The sequence below is a fragment of the Haliotis rubra genome, unplaced genomic scaffold (assembly GCF_003918875.1).
Source record: "Haliotis rubra isolate DU_JTF1 unplaced genomic scaffold, ASM391887v1 Scf72, whole genome shotgun sequence".
In the NCBI taxonomy this organism is placed as follows: domain Eukaryota; kingdom Metazoa; phylum Mollusca; class Gastropoda; order Lepetellida; family Haliotidae; genus Haliotis; species Haliotis rubra.
The window spans coordinates 1,429,236-1,450,598 of NW_025767435.1; the positions used below are offsets into that span (position 1 = coordinate 1,429,236).

At 39.1% G+C, this 21,363-nt stretch overlaps 1 protein-coding gene and 1 long non-coding RNA gene across 3 annotated transcripts; both read right to left on the bottom strand.

The window, feature by feature from the left end:
• Positions 1-2: 2 nt before the first annotated feature.
• LOC124259429 lies at positions 3-978 on the bottom strand. 2 transcript variants are annotated; one of them, XR_006893834.1, is made up of 4 exons: positions 661-978; positions 569-628; positions 229-268; positions 3-42 (listed from the first exon to the last, which is right to left on the bottom strand). It is a non-coding gene; the product is annotated as an uncharacterized LOC124259429 (long non-coding RNA). The 2 variants fall into 2 exon arrangements; XR_006893835.1 differs by lacking the exons at positions 569-628; positions 661-978 and adding an exon at positions 487-498 and having other exon boundaries at positions 229-348.
• A 2,486-nt stretch (positions 979-3,464) lies between these two features.
• Positions 3,465-15,209, bottom strand: LOC124259351 (type 1 phosphatidylinositol 4,5-bisphosphate 4-phosphatase-like). Its single transcript, XM_046693473.1, is given in 9 exon segments — positions 3,465-7,212; positions 8,568-8,622; positions 8,853-8,914; positions 8,917-8,942; positions 9,200-9,249; positions 9,652-9,754; positions 9,947-10,053; positions 12,223-12,410; positions 15,102-15,209. Coding segments are annotated over 9 exon segments (777 nt in total). The 5' UTR covers positions 15,202-15,209; the 3' UTR covers positions 3,465-7,126.
• Positions 15,210-21,363: the final 6,154 nt, after the last annotated feature.

The following is a 21,363-nucleotide window of genomic DNA, read 5'->3' on the forward strand; positions in this document are numbered from 1 at the left end:
GGCAAATATTCAGACACAGAACCTGTGTATTACAGGCAGAACCTGAAACTGAATGCTACAGATTGAACCTGAATGCTACAGACATAACCTGAATGCTACAGACGGAACCTGAACGCTACAGATGGAACCTGAACGCTACAGATGGAACCTGAACGCTACAGACTGAACCTGAACGCTACAGACTGAACCTGAATACTACAGACTGAACCTGAACGCTACAGACTGAACCTGAACACTACAGACAGAACCTGTGTATTACAGACTGAACCTGAATGCTACAGATGGAACCTGAATGCTACAGACTGAACCTGAATACTACAGACTGAACCTGAATACTACAGATGGAACCTGTGTATTAGACTGAACCTGAACACTACAGACTGAACCTGAACGCTACAGATGGAACCTGAACGCTACAGACTGAACCTGAGATGGAACCTAGCAGAGACTGAACTACAGACTGAACCTGTGTATTACAGACTGAACCTGAACGCTACAGATGGAACCTGAATGCTACAGACTGAACCTGAATACTACAGACTGAACCTGAACGTATTACAGACTGAACCTGAATACTACAGACTGAACCTGTGTATTACAGACTGAACCTGAATACTACAGACTGAACCTGTGTATGAACCTGTGTATTACAGACTGAACCTGAACACTACAGACAGAACCTGGAAATCAGTCTTCTATTCAACCAACACAACATGTATGCTGTAGACAAAAGCTTGTCACCATAAAAATAATCTAGACACAACAGACAGAACGACATAAAGGACTGAACATAGAAACCACAAACAGAATCATAATACCACCGACTGAACTTCTACAATACAGACAAAATGTACACATCAGATATGGCACCTACACGCTATATGCATGCATGTATACTGAACCTAGACATGACAAACTATGTTCCACAGATGGAACTTCTATAGTATGCACAACATTTACACAACAACATTTACAGAATCAGAGAAAACCTATATGCAACATGCATGCACATTAGAAAAGACCAAATGATGCCATGTACATAAGTATCCTGCTAACACAACTCTGCATCTCCACATCCTCGAAGGTTGAATCCCAATGTGATATGTTTTAAATGTGTGTGTGAAATGTGTGTGTGATGTTGAAGTTTGTGGTGTCCTCTGTATGTGCTGCTTTAGTGCTAGAGCAACTTTGTTTTTCTCGTTTATTAGTAGTCTTTGTAGTTCGCAGCTTTGGTCACATTAGCACCTCCATATTCCATTTGGAAAGAGTAAGGACAAGGAATGATAGTTCTTCCATTGAAATTGAATAAATATACACAAAGAACTTAATGAAGTACCCCCTGTATTTTGACAATGATAGGTTTTCAACACGTACATGAAACTTCTAATGGTGACCACAATGGGAAAAACATGTTTTTCTGACCCATATGATCCTTTGACTCATAAAAAATGACAAAATGATTGGAATCCATGTTGATTTTATTATGATAATTGCTCATTTTAAACACACACACACACACACACACACACACACACACACACACACTCACACTCACACTCACACTCACACTTATTTTCATACAAAACCATGTCTGTACAAGTATGGCCCTGGAATGTAGCAACTACCCTGGAATGAAGCAGTTCTGTACAGGAGGATCCCGTTGTTGCACACGACGACCAATCATGTGCCAGATATGCTCCAAAGGGTTAAGACCGGGGTTAATTCAGTCATGAATTACATCAGGGGGTGCTTAACTAAGTTCTTTGTATATATGAGGATAATCTAACGTCTTGGATTAACCGGTTTGAAACGTGGACATGGTGAAGGGAGAATGAAATGTAATAAAACAAGCTGGAATAAGTACTAATTTAGAACATTTTTTAAATTCCCTTTCTGATTATTTGGGGATGCTTATTAGTTAAAGCATTCACTCCTTATGACAAAGCCCCAGCCAGGTTCATTTTCACCTGTGTACAAAGATGCGATATCCATTCCTGGTGACCCTGCTATGGTATTGCTGGAATATTGCTTGAAGTAGCATTTAAAAAAAACAAACTAACAATGGGAAATGGAGGTAAATATTGAACACCAAGAAACTGGATTACCATACATGTTTTTGTTTTCAGGTCATATCTTCGATCAAAAATAACATTCGGTGAACAGTGTCTAAATTATCTTATGCTGAACAGACATATGTTATAGTAATAAGGGAACACAATGGTTATGTCCACTTTGTATTGTGCTCACTGGATTTGTAACTAATTAGTTCTTCTGACACCTGTAATATCAGTACATCTCTTTACTGATATCATGGATGAGGAAGAGTGCCTAGGTGTTCTGCTGCTACAAGTAACAAGCTACATGATTATAACTCCGAGTGAATGCAGGACAACAAATAAGGATATCCATTGTGTTGTCTTGACTGTATCATCCTAAATTACCCTTTTGATACATGATTTCCATGTATTTTACATCATGTTATGACAACGTTAATTTTGAACTTAATGCTAGACATCCATTATTAAATCATACATCATTCCGTTGGTCTTTCGTTTTTTGTTTATAACATTTACTTCATTATACGTCCTAGATATCGAGGATATGTTTCCTTTTGTTTCATGATGAATACCTTAGTGTCATATTACCATGTCACTAACCTCATCACAGAATTTTTCACCTTTTATGGAGGGATGGTAGGGTAGCCCAGTGGTTAAAGCGTTCGCTTGTCACACTGAAAACGGTTTGATTCCCCACATGGGTACAATGTGTGAAGCCCATTTTCTGGTGTCCCCCTGCCATGTTATTGCTGGAATATTGCTAAAAGCGGCATAAAACCACTCACTTGCCCACCCTTTATGGTGGCAGTGTTCAGAGTCAAGTCATACAAGTGAGGATTCAACAAGTTGACTGCCACCATGAGAATACTGGTATCAATTTCTAGCAGAATTTGCCACTACGTTCTTTGTTACTGCCAGGAGATAATTGCTTCTTGTGCCTATTTTGCCAACATGTGAAACTTGTTTTTAAATAACACTGATACAGCTACAAGAGATAACTCATAGTGCAAAGTCTGCCAGAATTAATACGAGTATACTCGTAATAGGCAGTCAACGTGTTAACTACGCTGTGGTGGCAATATGGGGAGGGTATTAGACTGCAGGTATGATTTACATTGTTTCTTTCATTATACAAAGCAGTCCAATGTGTTCGTAGAGGGGTCATGGTCGAGTCATTTTTGGTGTCATCCACGTAGCCCAAGACCCTGTAGTAGGGATGGGATGCCTGTATTCCTGTAAATACTCTGAACAAAACTGAGGTACTTTATGGGCCAGTTTTTATTGAATCACAATCAAATTACATGTGGGATGAGATAAATGTCGGTTCACAAACAAACTAATGGTAGTCACAGGGTCACTGACATTTCTGATAGAACCACGATTTCAAATGAAAAAGGAGTCTTGCACTTGAATGAAATGTTTATTTCAGTGTTGTCATGACGATGATATGCTATTGGTACCATATCTAAACAATACGTAGAAGGCATCACAGATGTTGTAAATTTAACAACAAAAAGATTGTAATGATTGGAGTAATAATACTGAAATACCCTAGTGCCCAATCAAAATAGCACAGCCGAATGTTCTGGTCTGCAACCATGTCATGTGACATGATATAATCGTATTAATTACAGCTAAAAATGAGACCTTAGTTTCACACTGACCCAATCTTATATAATTCCCATTTAAAAACATTATTATAAAGATTAGCATGTTATGAAAACTCCTTAACTTTATAAGGATTATCTTTTTTGTAAGGAAGTGAAATATTAGTTTCCCGTATACATTATACAGTACAAACAAAACTCGTATATGCTAGAAGTCCCAATGTTGAAAAACTTGCAATATACATGTATATACTGAGCAAAATAAGTAGGGATCATGAAAGTGTTTTGTTTTGTTCAGTACACTCAAAAAAAAAAAATCAACAGGGTGATGTATATACAATGAATATTAGCATTAACTAACATTATGAACAATGTTGACAACATCATTATCAAAATGTATCACTACTGCCATCGCCAAAAAGTGACAGTTCTGTATTCTGAACAAAGACACGAAGGATCACAGTTTCACCGAGGAATGCATTTACCAATGTTTACATGATTATCAATAACAGTTTCATTTGGCAACCAGATAAGCAGAGTGATGACAAACATGTTTTGTACATAACAGATGCTGGTATTAAGTCTCTAAGCCAGAGTGCAGTTGTTCATTTTATTATTACATATTTATTTTTAATATTCCACCATTTCTGGTGCCAACTTTATCTCAAGAACCTGAGATACCTAAAAAAAAACAACCTCTTAAACCAAAATACATTTTTATTCTATCACATGTCAGTATAGAAGGGATCTTGACAACTTGATGCTATATTTCATCCTTAAAAACTCATCTGAGTTGATCATGTTAATTGCAAAGGTAAACTGCTAAAAAAAATTCCAAAGCAGAGACATTCATTATTTTTTCTATAAAAAAACTGTTTGTTACTGTGACACAACACAATTTTCAGAGATATTCTATTTGGCATATTCATTTTACATTTGTGACCTTGGTTCTTTAAGTACACATTATTAATGGTTCATGAGGCAGTTTGGGTGGCCTAGTATTTGGAGCATTAGCTCCTCACAATAAAAGCCAGCGTTATTTCTCGTACATGCATGCAATGTACTATTCCAATTTCTGTTGTCATTTGCCAGGATATTGATAGAAGACTGCCAATAATGATGTACAACCATACCCTCTAGTCTGTGTATTGTAGACAGGCGTGGCAGTGGCATCTTCATATTGGGTTTCTAACAGTTCTGTTTAAGAGCTAGGACATATCTAAAACTTGTCAACTGTGTCAAGTTGTGAAATATTAACAAATGGAAACTATACATGTCATAGAATCATAAACATAATGTAAGAATGAAATTGTCAACAATGAATAACATGTAGTAATCAACAATAGTTACAATAGGATTTAATGTTACATCACAAATATATTTAAATCATTAATAATTCAGTGTCATTATTTGATAAATCATTCTTGATTTTTTATCACATCTCAGTATAGTATCTTAATCATGAATACAAACGATCTGAATCATCTTTGAATTTGGCTTAGTTTCAAAATTAAAACATCAGAATGAGTTCAGAATTATGGCATATAATGAGTAGGATTTTAAAAAATCCTGTGTACAAGTGAAGGAATTGTAGCTGATAACATCAATGGCAACAACAGTTGGTCTGACAAATCAGGAATAGAGAACATATGGCCATAGACAACCCCAAATCTTTCCCTCACAGCTGTGATTGGTCAAGTCTAGAAATTAGGTTGCTATATATTTTCTGCCTTATGGCCAAACCCGCCAAAAGATATAATAAAGAATTACTTTTATTGAAATAGTTGTTGTTTAACTTTGGCAATTCGAATAATTCATAATATATTATGATAATACCAACAGAACTCCATACACAATGGTTGGTACCAAGAGAAAGAATTGGGGAATTTTACGAGTGCTTTCAGCACTGCTCATTTTGCATGAATACAGCACAACAAAAAAAGGCTTGCTGCAATTTAACTGTGTTTACCTTTATTGCACAAAATACTGGAGAGACAAATGTCATCCATTTCTCCTCATTACATCACAGAAACAATATAATATTCATAATTTCATGGTTTTTTGTAAAAAGAACTAGTCCTTTTCATGACTAGTGACATACTCTTCTCCAAGTCTGTATCATGACTCATTGAGTGGAATGTCAAGACATTAATATACCCTGAGTACTGAGAAAAGTGAGCACTCATTCTGTAGTGAGTATAATTGAAGAAATGCCTACTGGTACTTAACAGCAGAAAAGATCAGGCATTCGCCAAATTCAGTCAATGGCACATCAATAATTACTTGACCTATACAACACGGTACTGCATCGTCTCGGCAGGTTCTGTAAAGCATCCTTCAGGTATGTATGGATTGTTGAAAATAGAGAACTAATGCAACACAGTAGATGTTTCAAACATTGTCATCTGAACTCTGTTGATGAAAGACAGTAAGTAGATAGGCGTCAATGGCGGGACAGCCTCATTTGTTCTTCCCTCATTCCATGGGAGTTACCTCAATAAGCTTCTCAACCTTCTTACCTGGCTGAAATCAATCGTATATTTTAGTTCTTACTAGTTTCAATTACTGACTGACTGAGTTTGGTTTTACGCCGCTTTTAGCAATATTCCAGCAATATCACGGCGGGGGACACCAGAAATGGGCTTCACTCATTGTACCCATGTGGGGATTCGAACCCGGGTCTTCGGCGTGACGAGCCAACGCTTTAACCACTAGACTACCCCACCGCCCTACATTTCAATTAATCTTCAAAGGCTGGAAATAGTCATTTCACAGTTCAGAGCAGATTCAAAGTTTTTCCTTCAAACCCTCAACAATCCGGATCAATAGCCTATTCAAAGTCTTCTTTAAGATATCATAAGCTAAATATCTTGTCATTATGTCAGTCAGATTAGGTAGTATGAGTTCAAATCTACATGAGAAATCTCAATCAAGCATTTCTACAAAACACTGGTCACTGAGGCAGATAAGCATTGTTTCAAGACACAAGTAAATCGGACAATATAGTTGACGATGCTGATATGAAAACATTGTAAACTTCTTATATACAAATCCTTATCAAACAATCATTCACAAACTGTTAGAATTGTAAAGATAACAACAGAATTATATAATTATTGTACAACAAATCTGAAACAATACCATACCATACATTCCATGGGTCCTATTAAACTATTCTGGCACACAAACTGATGTTGGAATAAGCGTTACAACCTCATATTTTCGCGTGTATTCTTGCATAACATTTCTAGCGTTCAGTAAAATTCTATGATGAAACCAATTGCCATGGTTAAGCTTGAACTTCGTCATAACAATAAACAAATGTAACAAACAGTGGACAGGAAAACTATCAGGTTGATCTTAATTGGGAATTTGGTGGCTACTTGTGAATGGTCAGGTGGCTTGTTCCGCCCATCTGACCTGAGGTGACCTTGACCTGTCCACTGTGACCTTGACCTGTGATTAAGCATTTCCGACCACTGTGCTGCTACGGATTGAGAAGTAATACATGGCTCGGATGATCAGTAAGATGCCAGAAATAAATGCACCTGCAACAAGGAGATGATATTTGTGACTGGTTTTCTGTAAAGTATTCAATTTAATACTTCTGTCTGTTATCTATGACTTAATATTGTATGTACATTCAGCCTGGGTCTCCTATGTACAGATAAAAACCAATGACACATGACTGTTTGTCAAATAAACAGACACCATGAATAATAATTTATGTTACTTTAAAACTGCTTTTATTAAATTAAATAATACTGTTGAGAGCATTATTGACCATACAAAGGGCCAACAATTGGAGTGGGAAGAACTGCAATGATAATAGGTGCCAGCACTAAACGACCCCTGCTCCCCCTACCCTACCCTACCCCACCCCCCCCCAGTAGGTGCCAGCACTCAATGACCCCTGCTCCCCTACCCTGCCCCACCCCAGTAGGTGCCAGCACTCAACGGCCCCTGCTCCCCTGCCCTACCCCACCCTGCCACACCCCCTGCCCCCCCTGCCCCACCCCCAGTAGGGTGCCAGCACTCAATGGCCCTGCTCCCCTACCCCACCCCCCCCAGTAGGTGCCAGCACTCAACGGCCCCTGCTCCCCTACCCTACCCCACCCCCAGTAGGTGCCAGCACTCAGCGGCCCCTGCTCCCCTACCCCACCCCCAGTAGGTGCCAGCACTCAATGACCCCTGCCCCCTGCCCCCCCCCAGTAGGTGCCAGCACTCAATGACCCCTGCTCCCCTACCCCACCCCCAGTAGGTGCCAGCACTCAATGACCCCTGCTCCCCTACCCTACCCCCAGTAGGTGCCAGCATTCAAGGAATCCCAACTACCCCAACCCATAATAACCACTCTGGTAACCCATCATACCCCCACCCTCCAAATCATCCCACTTGCAGTAAGTACCAGTACTCAAGGAACCCCTATCCATACCCTGCCTCAGCAAAGGTAGCCAAATAACTATTGATAAGGGACAGTTACAAAGCAAGTCATTAGATACTTGACTTCATTTTGTGGATAATTGGGATTCATGCTGTGAGAAATAAAATTACCAGGCCAAACAAGCAGTGTCGTCATGGCACACAAAAACACAATCCTAGACAAAAAACACTCATTCCATGTCTTGGAGCACTTGTACAAACTTTTTAGTAAATATTTTAGGTTGAAAAAAACAACAACATCAATAGATAATGATAATTCAAAATTTAAGTGGGAAGAACTGATGAACAGGTTTTCCTGAACATATATCGATATGATGAATTATACAATATATAATCAAATCATATTATGAACAATCTGAAGCTCAACCAACCGGATGATCATGGAATCAAAACACAACTGTAGCTAAGGCTACATTAATAATGTGAAATGTACTTGTTAAAAAACATAGATGTTACCTACCTGTCCACACCACATAGATCCCTCCATAATCACTCGCTATCTCATAGGTGCCAATCTGGAGGGAAAATAGGACAATGTCAGTTGCATTGCTCTGAACAGACTAGTTAACCAGCATTGTGGCAAGAATGTTCTACTTGTCATCTTATCAAATAAACACATAGATTACATGATACCACAGCCTACTAGCCTCAAAGCCTGCTGACCAGATATTACATAACTCTCTGTTAAAACGACAACAGTTTGCTAAAACAGGCCTGTGTGACCTTACCGCCTGTGTGACCTTACCGTGACCCCGATACCGCCGCCCAGCAACAGGACCCCCATGATGAGACAGACCAGTGCCCGCGTCGGACATACCCACTGCCAACCTCCGACCTGCAAAAGTCAGTCAGTAAACACTTTATTTACGATATCGCATATATGTAATATTTATAGGTTGATTATGTCTTAGGAATCTCTATGTCTGTAGTATCATATTTGTTCCAGACACTATAAATAAAATCACAGATTCATTACACTCTATAGTTAACTACTATCCAAATACTAAACTGTCTCACTGTTCAGTAATATGCTAGTATATATAACAGTAAATGCCGCCATCAGCTTGTGTGGACGGAGTAACTCATACTTACACTTTACGGCAGTGAGGGCACCGAGCCAACAGTCGGGAATTCACCTGGAACTGAGACCAAGAAAATGGATTATCTCCCTTGAAAGCTTTGTGTTTGGCAACAGTGTATCTGTTGGAGCACTTAATTAACTTTATTCTCTGTTTAAATGTTATAAATTCTGGACATTTTCATACCAATAGTTCTAAATGTCCATAATCATGTAATGGTAAATGATAAAGATGAAGTCATTTGAACCCTGCCCACAGAGATTCTGACTTACTAGGACCAAGACTTACTATGAAGATCTGGTTACAATGACCCAAATTACTATGAAGATCTGGTTAAAGTGACTTGACACTATGAAGATCTGGTTACAGTGATGACTGACTTACTGCGAACATCTGGTTACAGAGATCCTGACTTACTAGGACCAAGACTTACTATAAAGATCTGGTTACAGTGACCCAACTTACTATGAAGATCTGGTTACAGTAGGCACAGCAGATCCGTCCGGAGCCTGGGGACCGGACCGTCACACTGGCTGTTACCCCACCACTCAAGTTGATCACACGGCGACTGAAAGGGAGGTAATTAAACTCAACAACCAAATCAACAACCTGGAGTAAATATGGCTTTAGATTATATTTATCAAACTTCTACTCACATGGCTGGAGGGAGTATTACAAATAGCTTTCACTTATTGTAGATATGTGGAGAATTGAACAGACTGACTAACAAACATTTAACTTCCACCACCACCCTCCCTACCAGTTCTGTCTTGGGCAGGCAATCCTTTGTGCAGCACTGCGGCAGACAAGTAGACAATTACACGGACAACGCACATATTTCTTTCCAGGTGGCGCTGCCTTGATGGGCTGAAAGTTAAAACACAACATACAGTAAAATCCCAGCAGAAAAGCGAAATAGGGGGATGAATGTGTATTTTCATTGATGTTTTACGAGGGGGAGCAATAATTTTCACACACACATGGGTCATAATGTTCAATTCGCAAATGGAGTTTGTCTCCTTACACCATGTGTAACCCACATTGGGATCATTGCCATTCAACACCCTCAGATCATTGGAAACAAAGTAATGCTGTTCAGTATTTTCCAGTATCCTGAATCAAGAGACACCCATTCACCATGAGACGGATCTGTATCGCAAGTGGCATCAGGAAACATTTAATGGCTTGGATCTGTGCTCTCCATAAGTGCACAACCCTCATTTTCAATTTAAAGTCCAACTTGTTATCATGGAAATGTAAAAGAAATAAGACAAATAATAATCCCAAATGATAAAAGTCAACACTGTACTACCAGTTGGATCTGTATAGCAAGTTTCATTCAGAAATATTCGATGGTTTGGAGTTCTGCTCCAGAAATGTACGCAATCTTCACTTTTAGTGTAAGTACAACTTATTGTCCTGAACATGATGAAATTCTGATTAAAATACATATCCCAAATCATCAAAAGGCACCATGGCTCTACAAGACTGATCCATGTAGCAAGTTTCAACAAAAAATATTCAATATTGACAAACAGACATGCTGATCACTATATCCCCATGTTTTCAACCAGGGGAACCAAAATTACTGGAAAATATTTTGGTTGATCATATCGATGTATTGAATAGTTTACAAATTTCATATTACAGGGTAAAATCTGACACAAATTATTGTATACAAGTATCATTGAAACACAGAATGGAAATAAATGAAAGTCCAACAGGCTGCAAGCTCCTTCTGTCTGTTAAAACAAGTTCAACTGTAGCAAGTTGATATTAAACAGACATTTATATTCTCCTAAGAAACAATGAGAAGTCCACTCAAGGTTTATTTTCTTCGCTCAATCACTGAGTTTGAGCCAAGTTACAATTAAGGAAACCACCTTTAAATATTATTAGCATAGGGTTCATAGATAACTCAGTGTCATGTGACCCCATTAAAGTTCAGTCAGCCACATGTGACCAGCCTGCAGATGTCAAGTTGATCACCGTGATCAATATGGGCCCCCTGTTTTGTTGCTTGGGATTCCTAAAGTTTCAGAGAGTCACTGGAATCGCTAATATACTCAGAGGCAAAAGTTATTGTGACATTGATTTTTTTCATTGCCAATCTTGTGAATGAATGTTGGTATTTCTACCAGAGAAAGAGAGCTGAAGAAACGCAACCAAGTATGCCACAAATAAGATATATCCGAGAAACACGGCCATCACTTTATAAGGCCCAAATACCTGATGCTTATCATTTACACTCAGTGGAGTCTTAAGAAATGCGGAAGTCAGAAAAACATCTTCATTCATCATTCTGCTTCAGACGGGTACCTCACAGTGGGATGTTCCTCGTTGATTTAACGTCCATAAGAAACACGAATGGCACTTATGGTGACACTTTCAGTAATACATTATACTCACCCCAAGCAGACCAGTCCCTTTAACTAGAGGTGAGGTGAGGTGAAATTTGGTTTATCGTCGTGCTTGAGAATATTTCACTCATATGACGACGTGCATGCGTGTGTATGTGTAGGTGCAGCTGCTTGTACTAGCCCAGACTGAAGCTGGTTTTATAGTGCTAGCCCACTGAGATACCATGCCGCAGTGAAGCATGAATACCCCACTCAGACACATTATACTGACTCCGAGCCGACCAGTCCTTGTTGTACCCATTAATGCCGAGCGCCAGGCAGGGACCAACAAGTACCATATTTTAACGTCTTTTGGTATGACGCGGTCGGGGATCGAACCCGCAACCTTCCGCTCTCCGGCGGACGCTCTAACCACTACACCACGGAGGCGGTTCCTTTAACTTGAAGCACCTAACACAGTTTAGACATGATACACATAAAGGTTAGAAGTTTATGGATGTAACTTCTTTATTTTGAGGAATACAACGTATTAGTGAATATTCTTACGTCTTCATCAGGTGAATGACTTCCAATATGAGTTCCTTCATCAAAATAAAGAAGTTGACATCCACAAAATTCGTGACTTTAGAAGCACGTTAGTATCACATAACGACCAGTGCCAACAGACTATACTGACCGTGGCCTCCTGGCAGACTCCACACTTGACCACATGCAGGTGACTCTTCCCCTCGATGTTGATCATGGCTTGACACACCTTGCAGTTGACCATCGGCAACCCCCCCTGTGGGGTGGGGGTGTAAGGTGGGGGCAGTTCATCAGGCTGGATGGGAGGGACTGTCACCTCATTAGAGGACGAAGTTGGTTCTAAAACAAATACATGACACATCATATAGGTCATCAATAATACAGTGGAATTACTGAAATAGTGAGTGAGTTTAGTTTTACGCCACTTTTAGCAATAATCCAGCAATATCACGGCAGGGGACACCAGAAATGGGCTTCACACATTGTACCCATGTGGGGCATCGAACCCAGGTCTTCGGCGTGACAAGCGAATGCTTTAACCACTAGGATACCCCACCACCCCTACTGAAACAGTGAATGTTGTAAAATGAACAATATAATCACAATATAAGTGATTCTTAGCAAATACGGTAATTGCCTGTGAATGAAACCCACCACCATAATCATGTTAATGCTGCATGATTTACTCCAAAAGTTAACATTATTGAGAATTGATGATTTAACCAACTAGGATTGTATTTGTTTGTTGTTTAACACCACACTCAGCAATATTCCAGTTCTATGGACCAGACAATTTAGTGATCAACATCGTGAGCATCATCTATACAATTGGGATACAATGACATGTGACAATCAATTCAACGAGTTGATCACCCGATCCTGTTAGTCACCTCTTATGACAAGCACAAGTTGCAGAAGACAATATGTTCACAGGTCAAACAAAGCATTGAATTTGAAACAATATATATTATGTATATAAACTGATATAGAGAATAAATGACTGAAAAATAGCCTCCTTTGCAAGATGTTTTGTTTGTTGTGTAATGCAGCACTGAGCAATATTAAAGTTATTAGATGTCTGCCTGCCGTGTAGTTAAGCAAGTCAGGACTTGACAATCCAGTGATTGATATCATGAAAACTGATCTTCACATTTGGGACACATTGACATGCATCAACAAAGACAACAAGTTCGACCACTGATCTGTAGGTCAGTTGTTGTTATAAGCATAAATGGAAAAATTAATGGACATACACAGTAAACCAATCCATGTTGCCAAAGGGACCACTTGACGATTTAATCTTATCGCACATCTATTTACATTACTGCTATGTTTTATGCTCATATTCTTTGGTCTCTATCAGTGAATGAGTTTAGGTTTACGCCACATTCAGCAATATTCTAGCTATATGGCAGCGGTCTGTAAATAATCGAGTCTGGACCAGACAATCCAGTGATCAACAGCATGAGCATCGACCTACACAATTGGGATATGATGACGTGTCAAACAAGTCAGCGAGCCTGACCTCCCGATCCCGTTAGTCACCTCTAACGAGAAGCATGGGTTACTGAAGATCAGTTCTGACCCAGAACTCCACAGGTCACTGCATCAGTAACAATACCACAGTTAGGAGCAAAGCAGACAAAAGACAGAAAAAAAAGTTTGAGTTATTCCCCCAATATCCAGCGCATTATCATAAATATCCAGAGGATGACGTCTTACATTGTACACCTCACTGACTTGAGATGCAAAATGATCATTTGTTGTGGTGGTTTGTTGCTAGCATAATGCCGACAGTTTGGCAAACATAAGTGGGGAACATAAGAAATGCACCTTTCATATTTGCTGTGTACATTGAAAATAATGGAGTGCAAATCAGCCATTTGGAATCCTACATTCATGTGTATGTAAAATATGAACTATGTGTGATGCCAACATAAGAATGAGCATTTTAAGATAAATAACCATGATGTCAGAACTATAGCTTTTTCATTTCATCAGTTTTAGGCATTGTGGAGTTGGGTTTTTTCCCCCATAGTTTCATAATATTTATTGAAAGAGAAGAATGTGATATGTAACCACCTAATATGGCACAAACAATCAAATAAAAATAGTAACACAACATTAAGCAATATGTCTCATGAACTGTCATGTCATGTTGACCTACAGATTTCAACATGCTAAAGGCTTGAAAATGATCTGACACGCACCTCCACATACACAGACACATATCAGCAACTCAATATTACTATTTTCTGAACAAAAATTCTCTAGCAACTGTAAATCAGACAAATTCAGAAGCATTTCTCACATGATAAAGATCGGTTACTCATCCCTTACAGGAGCTCCTATCACGACATAATATATCATTCTCCCATTCCTTAGTCTCTGAACATTATTTACAAAACAGTTCTAAAATTATCTTCATTAAAAATAATATAAAAGGAGACCAGATTATTTCTTCATTTCAGAAACTGAGGTAATCTAGACTTGCTACATGTTCTACACTTGACTACGGGTATATTTGTTTCCTGGTTTGTATGACAGACTATAAATAGACCCACCACCCAGTATTCACTAGATGGTGGCAATGATAACTAAAAACTGCAATTCTCATCCATCCTTTTCTATACATAAACACCCGTGTCTCTACTGTACTGTATGTAGTGTTCTTCCAACCAATAACATGCATATTGATCTGATGCCAGTGACGGTCAACACAATCGGTTATCAGATAAACAAACTCGGTCGCAAGTTAGTAACAAAAATTACCACTTCGTGACGAATCATTCCGATTTTGATTTTTTAATGACAAGAGAAGGTAATCCAACAATAACAGAATTATTCTATTTAGTCAAATTGGCAAGTACGAGATGTTTCAGATACCCCAATGCAAATAGTCTGTAGCATAGAATTACCTGGATTCTGGAAACGAACGTGACAGCTAATCAAGATATTACGACAGTGATTTATGACAAGACAACTCATAGCATACCATGAAACAGAACTAGTAAGTTTCAACATGATTACCAAAATTGTTGGGATCATCAGAGTAAGGTGGGGGGAGTTCCTGTGCGTGTTCTTCTGGGTTTTCTTTCAGGAGAGGGGTCCTTTCCTCCTCATCCGCCATCTTGTCTTTTACACTAAAGTCATGTGATCACGGTCATGTGATCTACTCACACGGCATGTAATCCGATAATGTTGATACTATGCACGGCATTGTACACGGTTGATAGTTTAGATAAACAATGTCGACATACGCTGATGAGTAATTTCTGTCTCTAATTTCTTCATGAAGAATGATTAGCAGGGTGACAAGCCACGTTTGATTTCAATTACCCATCACACCTCTGATCGCGTTAATGTGGAATTCACGCGATTATTTCAAGTAGCACAACACCTCCGTCAAATCACAAATAAACTCTGTTACTGGTGTAATCGTTGATTGATATTTTCATAATTGATGCTTATTTCTTTTTAACATGTTTTGTTTGGTAAAAGATCTTTTTCTTTTCTAAGTGACAGAGTCACACGCACAAGTGATTTCCTTGCCTGATTTCCTCTTATCTTCGGTTGTCTATTTCAGCGTTAGGCATTTCACGTGTACCTTTATTGACACACCAACTCATCGATTCAAACACAGATGCTGAAAACAATCACATCCTGTGTTATAGCTGTTTTATTTTATAGGCTTTATTTAATGAGCGTCAAGAGATCTATTTTTAAACATTATCGCCAGACTTCCTGCAGTGTGTTGTATATATAATATGTCTGTCAATACCTGTCAATAGGCATGTATGTGACCTGCATCAGCTGGCGCGTGTCTGTTCATCTTGCGTCGAAACTACTTAGTGTAATGATGATACATAGCTTGTGCGACCCATAGGCCTATACTGTGTTATTGCTGATGTGGATGGCGACACTGTCTACTTGTTAAAGATCTAGTGGGTAATTGACATGCAGCCTTGATTCTCGTAAGGCCATATTTAAAAATATTCTTGTTTCTCATTTTCGCATAACCCAAAAATTCGACCCGACCCTAAGATTATTTTATTTTTTACACTAGAAAAAATGCAACTTTGACTCAAAAAATTTATATGTGCATGAATTTTTAACACTTCTAAGTTTTGATTTTCTATCGGAGAAAGGGTGTAAATTTCCACAGAAATCAAGGGGTTTTGGACATAAAAAAAAAAAAAAAAAAAAATATAATCCGCCCGCCCGACCCATATATTTTTGAATAAGTGATGAGAAACAACATTATTTTTAATGTGGCCTAAGCGACGTATTAAGACATAAAAGGATGGTATTTGTTGTTACATTGTCTGTCATGCAGATCCAGAAACAATAATTTATGTCATTATTTTTCATTGCTATAGGGCCTTTGTTTTTTTTCTAAAATATGTTCATGTTGAGACTAGATGTAAGTCTAGTTGTTACCCTGACTGGCTTCAGGTATTGGGAAGAACGACTTCCCAACTTGGACGTGGGATTGTGCTGCCTCACCATCAAGTCAGGAAAAACACAGTAATGTCTATATAATATTGCCAGGAGGTCGGAGCTAGGACCTTCTCGGAAGAATCTCCATTTACTGAGTGAGATGAGTATGTTATTTTTTAATTATTTATTTTTTGGGATGGTGGGTGGTGTGGTGGTGGTGATGTTTGTTTTGTTTTTGTATTTTGGTGTGTTTTTTTGTTTGTATGTTTTTGTATGTTTTTGTTTTGTTTGTTTGTTGTTGTTTTTTTGGGGTGGGGATGGGGGTTGGGGGTTGGGGGGGTGGTGGTGGTTTGTATGGCTTAATCGGGCTACAGGGTCTTGTATTGCTGAAAATAATACATGTACGTCCTTGGTCCAACACGCGTTCACTGATAGCCATCTACATACTAGTATATTAAAAATGATGATTACACGAACAAGTGTGTCATACGATTTATACGAAACGAGTGTGAAATTTCGTATTGCCCGAGCGAGGGCAATACACAATTTTGCGCGAGTGTCATGTAGGTTGTATGATATACTTGCCCGAGTGTAATAATGTCTTTATTATCCATTTTATTCATGTACATTTGTGCAGTTTAAACACGGTAAGCAAGTGTGACGGTCCTCTTCATTGACGTCACGTTGTTAAATGACGTCACAGACGACGAAATACAGAAGCAATAGTTGCTAGGCAAAAGTGATCATATGATATATATGATACTGGTTATGTTTCACCAATTGTTTTGGACCTAAGACGTATTACATATACTCATGCCAATAATGGTTGTCAACCCCCTCCCCGGGTTGTCTACCCGCCGTCGCCGCATGTACAGCGTCGTGACAAAAGTATTCGCGATTTGGCAAATATAACCATTCGGCTTTGATTGAAACGTCTCGTATTTTGTCTCTTGCTTCGCAAATACTGCACAGATTTTCATGTTTGATACGTCGCTTGTGAGCTTGATATACGATTAGTGCGCATGTGCAATGACGTCATATGTCGTCTGCTTGGAATGCAGAAATCGTCTGCTGTAAACAATGGGCCGAAAATCAAAGGAACTCAACATCAGTACGAAAGAACTAATTGTGGATTTGAAACGGAATGGAAAGAAAACTTCTGACATTGTGAAATTATTAGGTGTACCTGAATCAACAATTCGGTATGTTTGGAAAAATATTTGAATCTTGTTAGTTTCACTGGTGTTTGGAAAGGAGAATTTGGATAGTACAAAATCAGTGGAAACAGGTGATATTCAGTGATGAATCGCAGGTAGTTATTGGTCAGAATGGAAGAGTTTTCGTTTGGAGAAGTGCGCATGAAGCCTATCGTCCCGAATGCATGATTCACTCGAAACAGGCCAGGTTATCAGTTATGATCTGGGGTTCTTTAACTTGGTACGGTGTTGGCACCTTGTGTCGGGTTAATGGTAATATTAATGCTGTCAAGTATCGTGAAATACTTGAAGGCAACCTCTGGCCCGTTATAGCTCGGCACTTCAACAACAAACCATATCGGTTTCAAGATTACAATGCTCCGGTGCATCGGGCACGAATTATTCAGGAATACAAGCGTGACAATGCTGTAAATTGCATGACCTGGCCTGCACAGTCTCCCGATATCAATATTATTGAAAATGAACACTACAATATTATTGAAAAAGAACACTACAGCGACGATCACAAACTATCCTGACCACTGACGAACTGTATGATGCCATCGACGATGTCTGGACAAATATCACTCTACACTATGTTAGAAACTTATATGAATCAATTCCACGACGGATTATGGCCTGCATACACTCCAAGGGGAATTTAACCAAGTACTGAGGTGAGACATAATTCTTTTTTTGAAATATCGCTGTTTAATGTTTTCATACGGTCATGTGTTTACTTCCGCCATTTTGAATTGTCGCGAATACTTTTGTCATCACGCTGTAACATTGCGAACGTTGCCGTGTCGCTGTTTAATTGTGAGTCGAACTGAGACATTATATCTGTCGAAAAACATAAACGCAATGTTTCCACCAGTGATGTTAGCCGAATGAAGCAGCTGGAAACCAAGAAACGAGGTGCAACGGAGTAGTTTACTGTAGGAGGCTGTACGAGGCGATGACAACTGACATGCATCGTGACGTCGGTTACCATGGCAGTGACGTCATTAGTGTGACGTCATGCAAATATTGTACTACAGTACAAAACTCTTCCGCAACCTCTTTATGAAACCGGTTTCGGTTTGAAACCAAAAACATAACAAAAATACGCTATTTTGTCAATTTATATGCATGTAAGACGTGGGTAATAAATAAAATACCACACTCGGCCTCATTACATACGAATTATACGAAACTCGTGAACTCGTGAAGGACACTCGTTTCGTATAATTCGTATGTAATGAGACCTCGTGTAGTATTCTCTATGTATGTAGATGGCAATCAGTGAACGAGTGTTGGACCTTCGTATTTTTTTCAGTAATACAAGCCCCTGTGAATTGGGCCACACGAATCGGAGGTGTTGTTCCACTTTCTATTGCATGCCTGCCAGCATAGTGCGCGAGGAGGATCCAAAGTAATGAGTGGCGCGTGTAATGATCAGGTGAAACCCACGATCACGGATATATTGCTCATAATTAGACTGAATATGGAGTTCAAACCAAAGATGGGCTGATTTAACCGGTCTTGTTTAAATGTGAGATTGCATTTTCCAGATATAGATGACTATCACATGTATTGACTTTTAAAAGAGGAAGATATATCATAACCCCGAAGGAGTATGAGTGAGTGAGTTTAGTTTTACGCCGTTTTTAAAGCAATGTTCCAGCATTATCAGGGAACACCAGAAATGGGCTTCACACATTTTACTCATGTGGGGAATCGAACCCGGGTCTTCGGCGTGACGAGCGAACGCTTTGACTGCTAGGCTACCCCGCAGCCCCCAGTTTATTGTGATTTACTGCTATATAGTGATGCAAGAGAAAGGTTCCAAGGATCCTTGTGGTTTGCAAAAATGCACTTTGAATCTGAGAATCTGCTACGGGTTTAAACTTAATACTTAGTGTTATGACAAGGACCCGTTTGAGTATATTGTTTTGATTCTATCGTTTTCATTGTAAGTAAGATAAGAAGCCAGAAATGCTGATAAGCCAGAAATGCTGATAATTACCGTTGTCGTTCTGCGTGATTTTGCTTCTGTCATGGTATGGCGTCACGCTGCACGGAAACGTTGACAATTTGTTTTGAATTATCAAATCCTTGCATTGTATCTATTTTTCATTTCCTTATTCTTGCTACGAAACTCTTTCCATGCATATTCTAAGGGTATTTAGCCATTATAAGCAATGAATAGACGATTGGGTGTCGGACAATTTCAGAAAATACTCCGCGTTGTAAAATAGGAATGTTTCTTTGTTTACATTACAAACAAGCGCAGTCTTTCGAGCACATCGTTTGTTTTCACACCCAGTATCTTTCGTTTCATTTTGAAAATAATATACACCTGTACACAATGTGTAATTTACAGTTTGTGACAGACTAGTCCTACTTTGTTCTCATTTCATCAATCAACGTTGTACACTCCTTGTGCCCTGTATTTCAATTTAATTTAATTGACGTCTCCTGTAAGTATGAATGTATACTCAAAGGCAAACGCTAGTGTGGTCAACACATTTGTTTATATAAATGAGAAATTCTTTATAACGCATTTTAATATTCTTTATAATACACTTAACCCATAACCCAAACAGGGCCCTGTCGGTACTTTTGGTTTTGCTTTCGTTTTTCTTGCTTTCAAGAAGTCCGTTGACAAAAAGGCATAAAACGTACCCTGTAAAAAGTGTGGCTCTGAACCTCGAATCATTGTCACTCAAAATATTGTTTAGACGTCGACGGGTTCGAAAACACAAATTTGGAAGAATCTGCTTGCATTTCTCCATGGCATGGCTAACTGAAAATGAAAGATGGCGAGCCATTGGAATGCTTGAAACCGGAACACCCCAGCGCAACGTTGCACAGCAGTTTAACGTGCACAGGAACACCATATGCCGCTTGTGGAGATGTTATCAACAGAACGCCGTCGTTGCAGTTCGTCTCCGAAGTAGGGCTGGGACGGGTAGGACAAAATGGAATCGAGTACCCGCATGTACTTACCCGAATCGGAATCGAGTACCCGGAAATGTAAGGAATACAGCGCATCTGTCAACTTTCTGAATATTCAATCACGATTTGACAGAGATTATTATAGAAACTTGAAAGATGGCAATAAGACATTAAAGCAGATCTTTGGCTATTTAATTTACGTCTATTTAGTCAATATAAAGAGTAACAGCATTACTTACATTCCTCGTTAAAACACACAACTTTTCGTTCCCGCCGCTCATGCGTAGATAAATTACAGTCGTTAATAATAACCTTCATTAATCGGACAATACCAATTATGTAAATACATGTGTGTTACGTCAATTATGAAAAAGACAAGTTATTATCTGCCCTTGTCATTACAGAGTTCTCTCCCTTTCCGGGTACTCGATTCCTAGCACACTCCGGCACAGCGATGACTTAACATAACATCACTGCCACAGGCTAATTTGCATATCACGTGACCGGACTTTTCTCTTGTTTGTAATCAAACGCGCATATTCATAATAAGAAGAGACTGGACTCACGAAAGCTTTTCGGCGCTCTCTTCATAATGTTTTACATTGTTACATGTATATTCTTCCACAACTGCGACAGTTAGGTCTATGCCAGTACATATTATGATATCACACTGGCTGCATCGTTTGCTCTCCGTCGGCTTCGATGACAGCACGTGG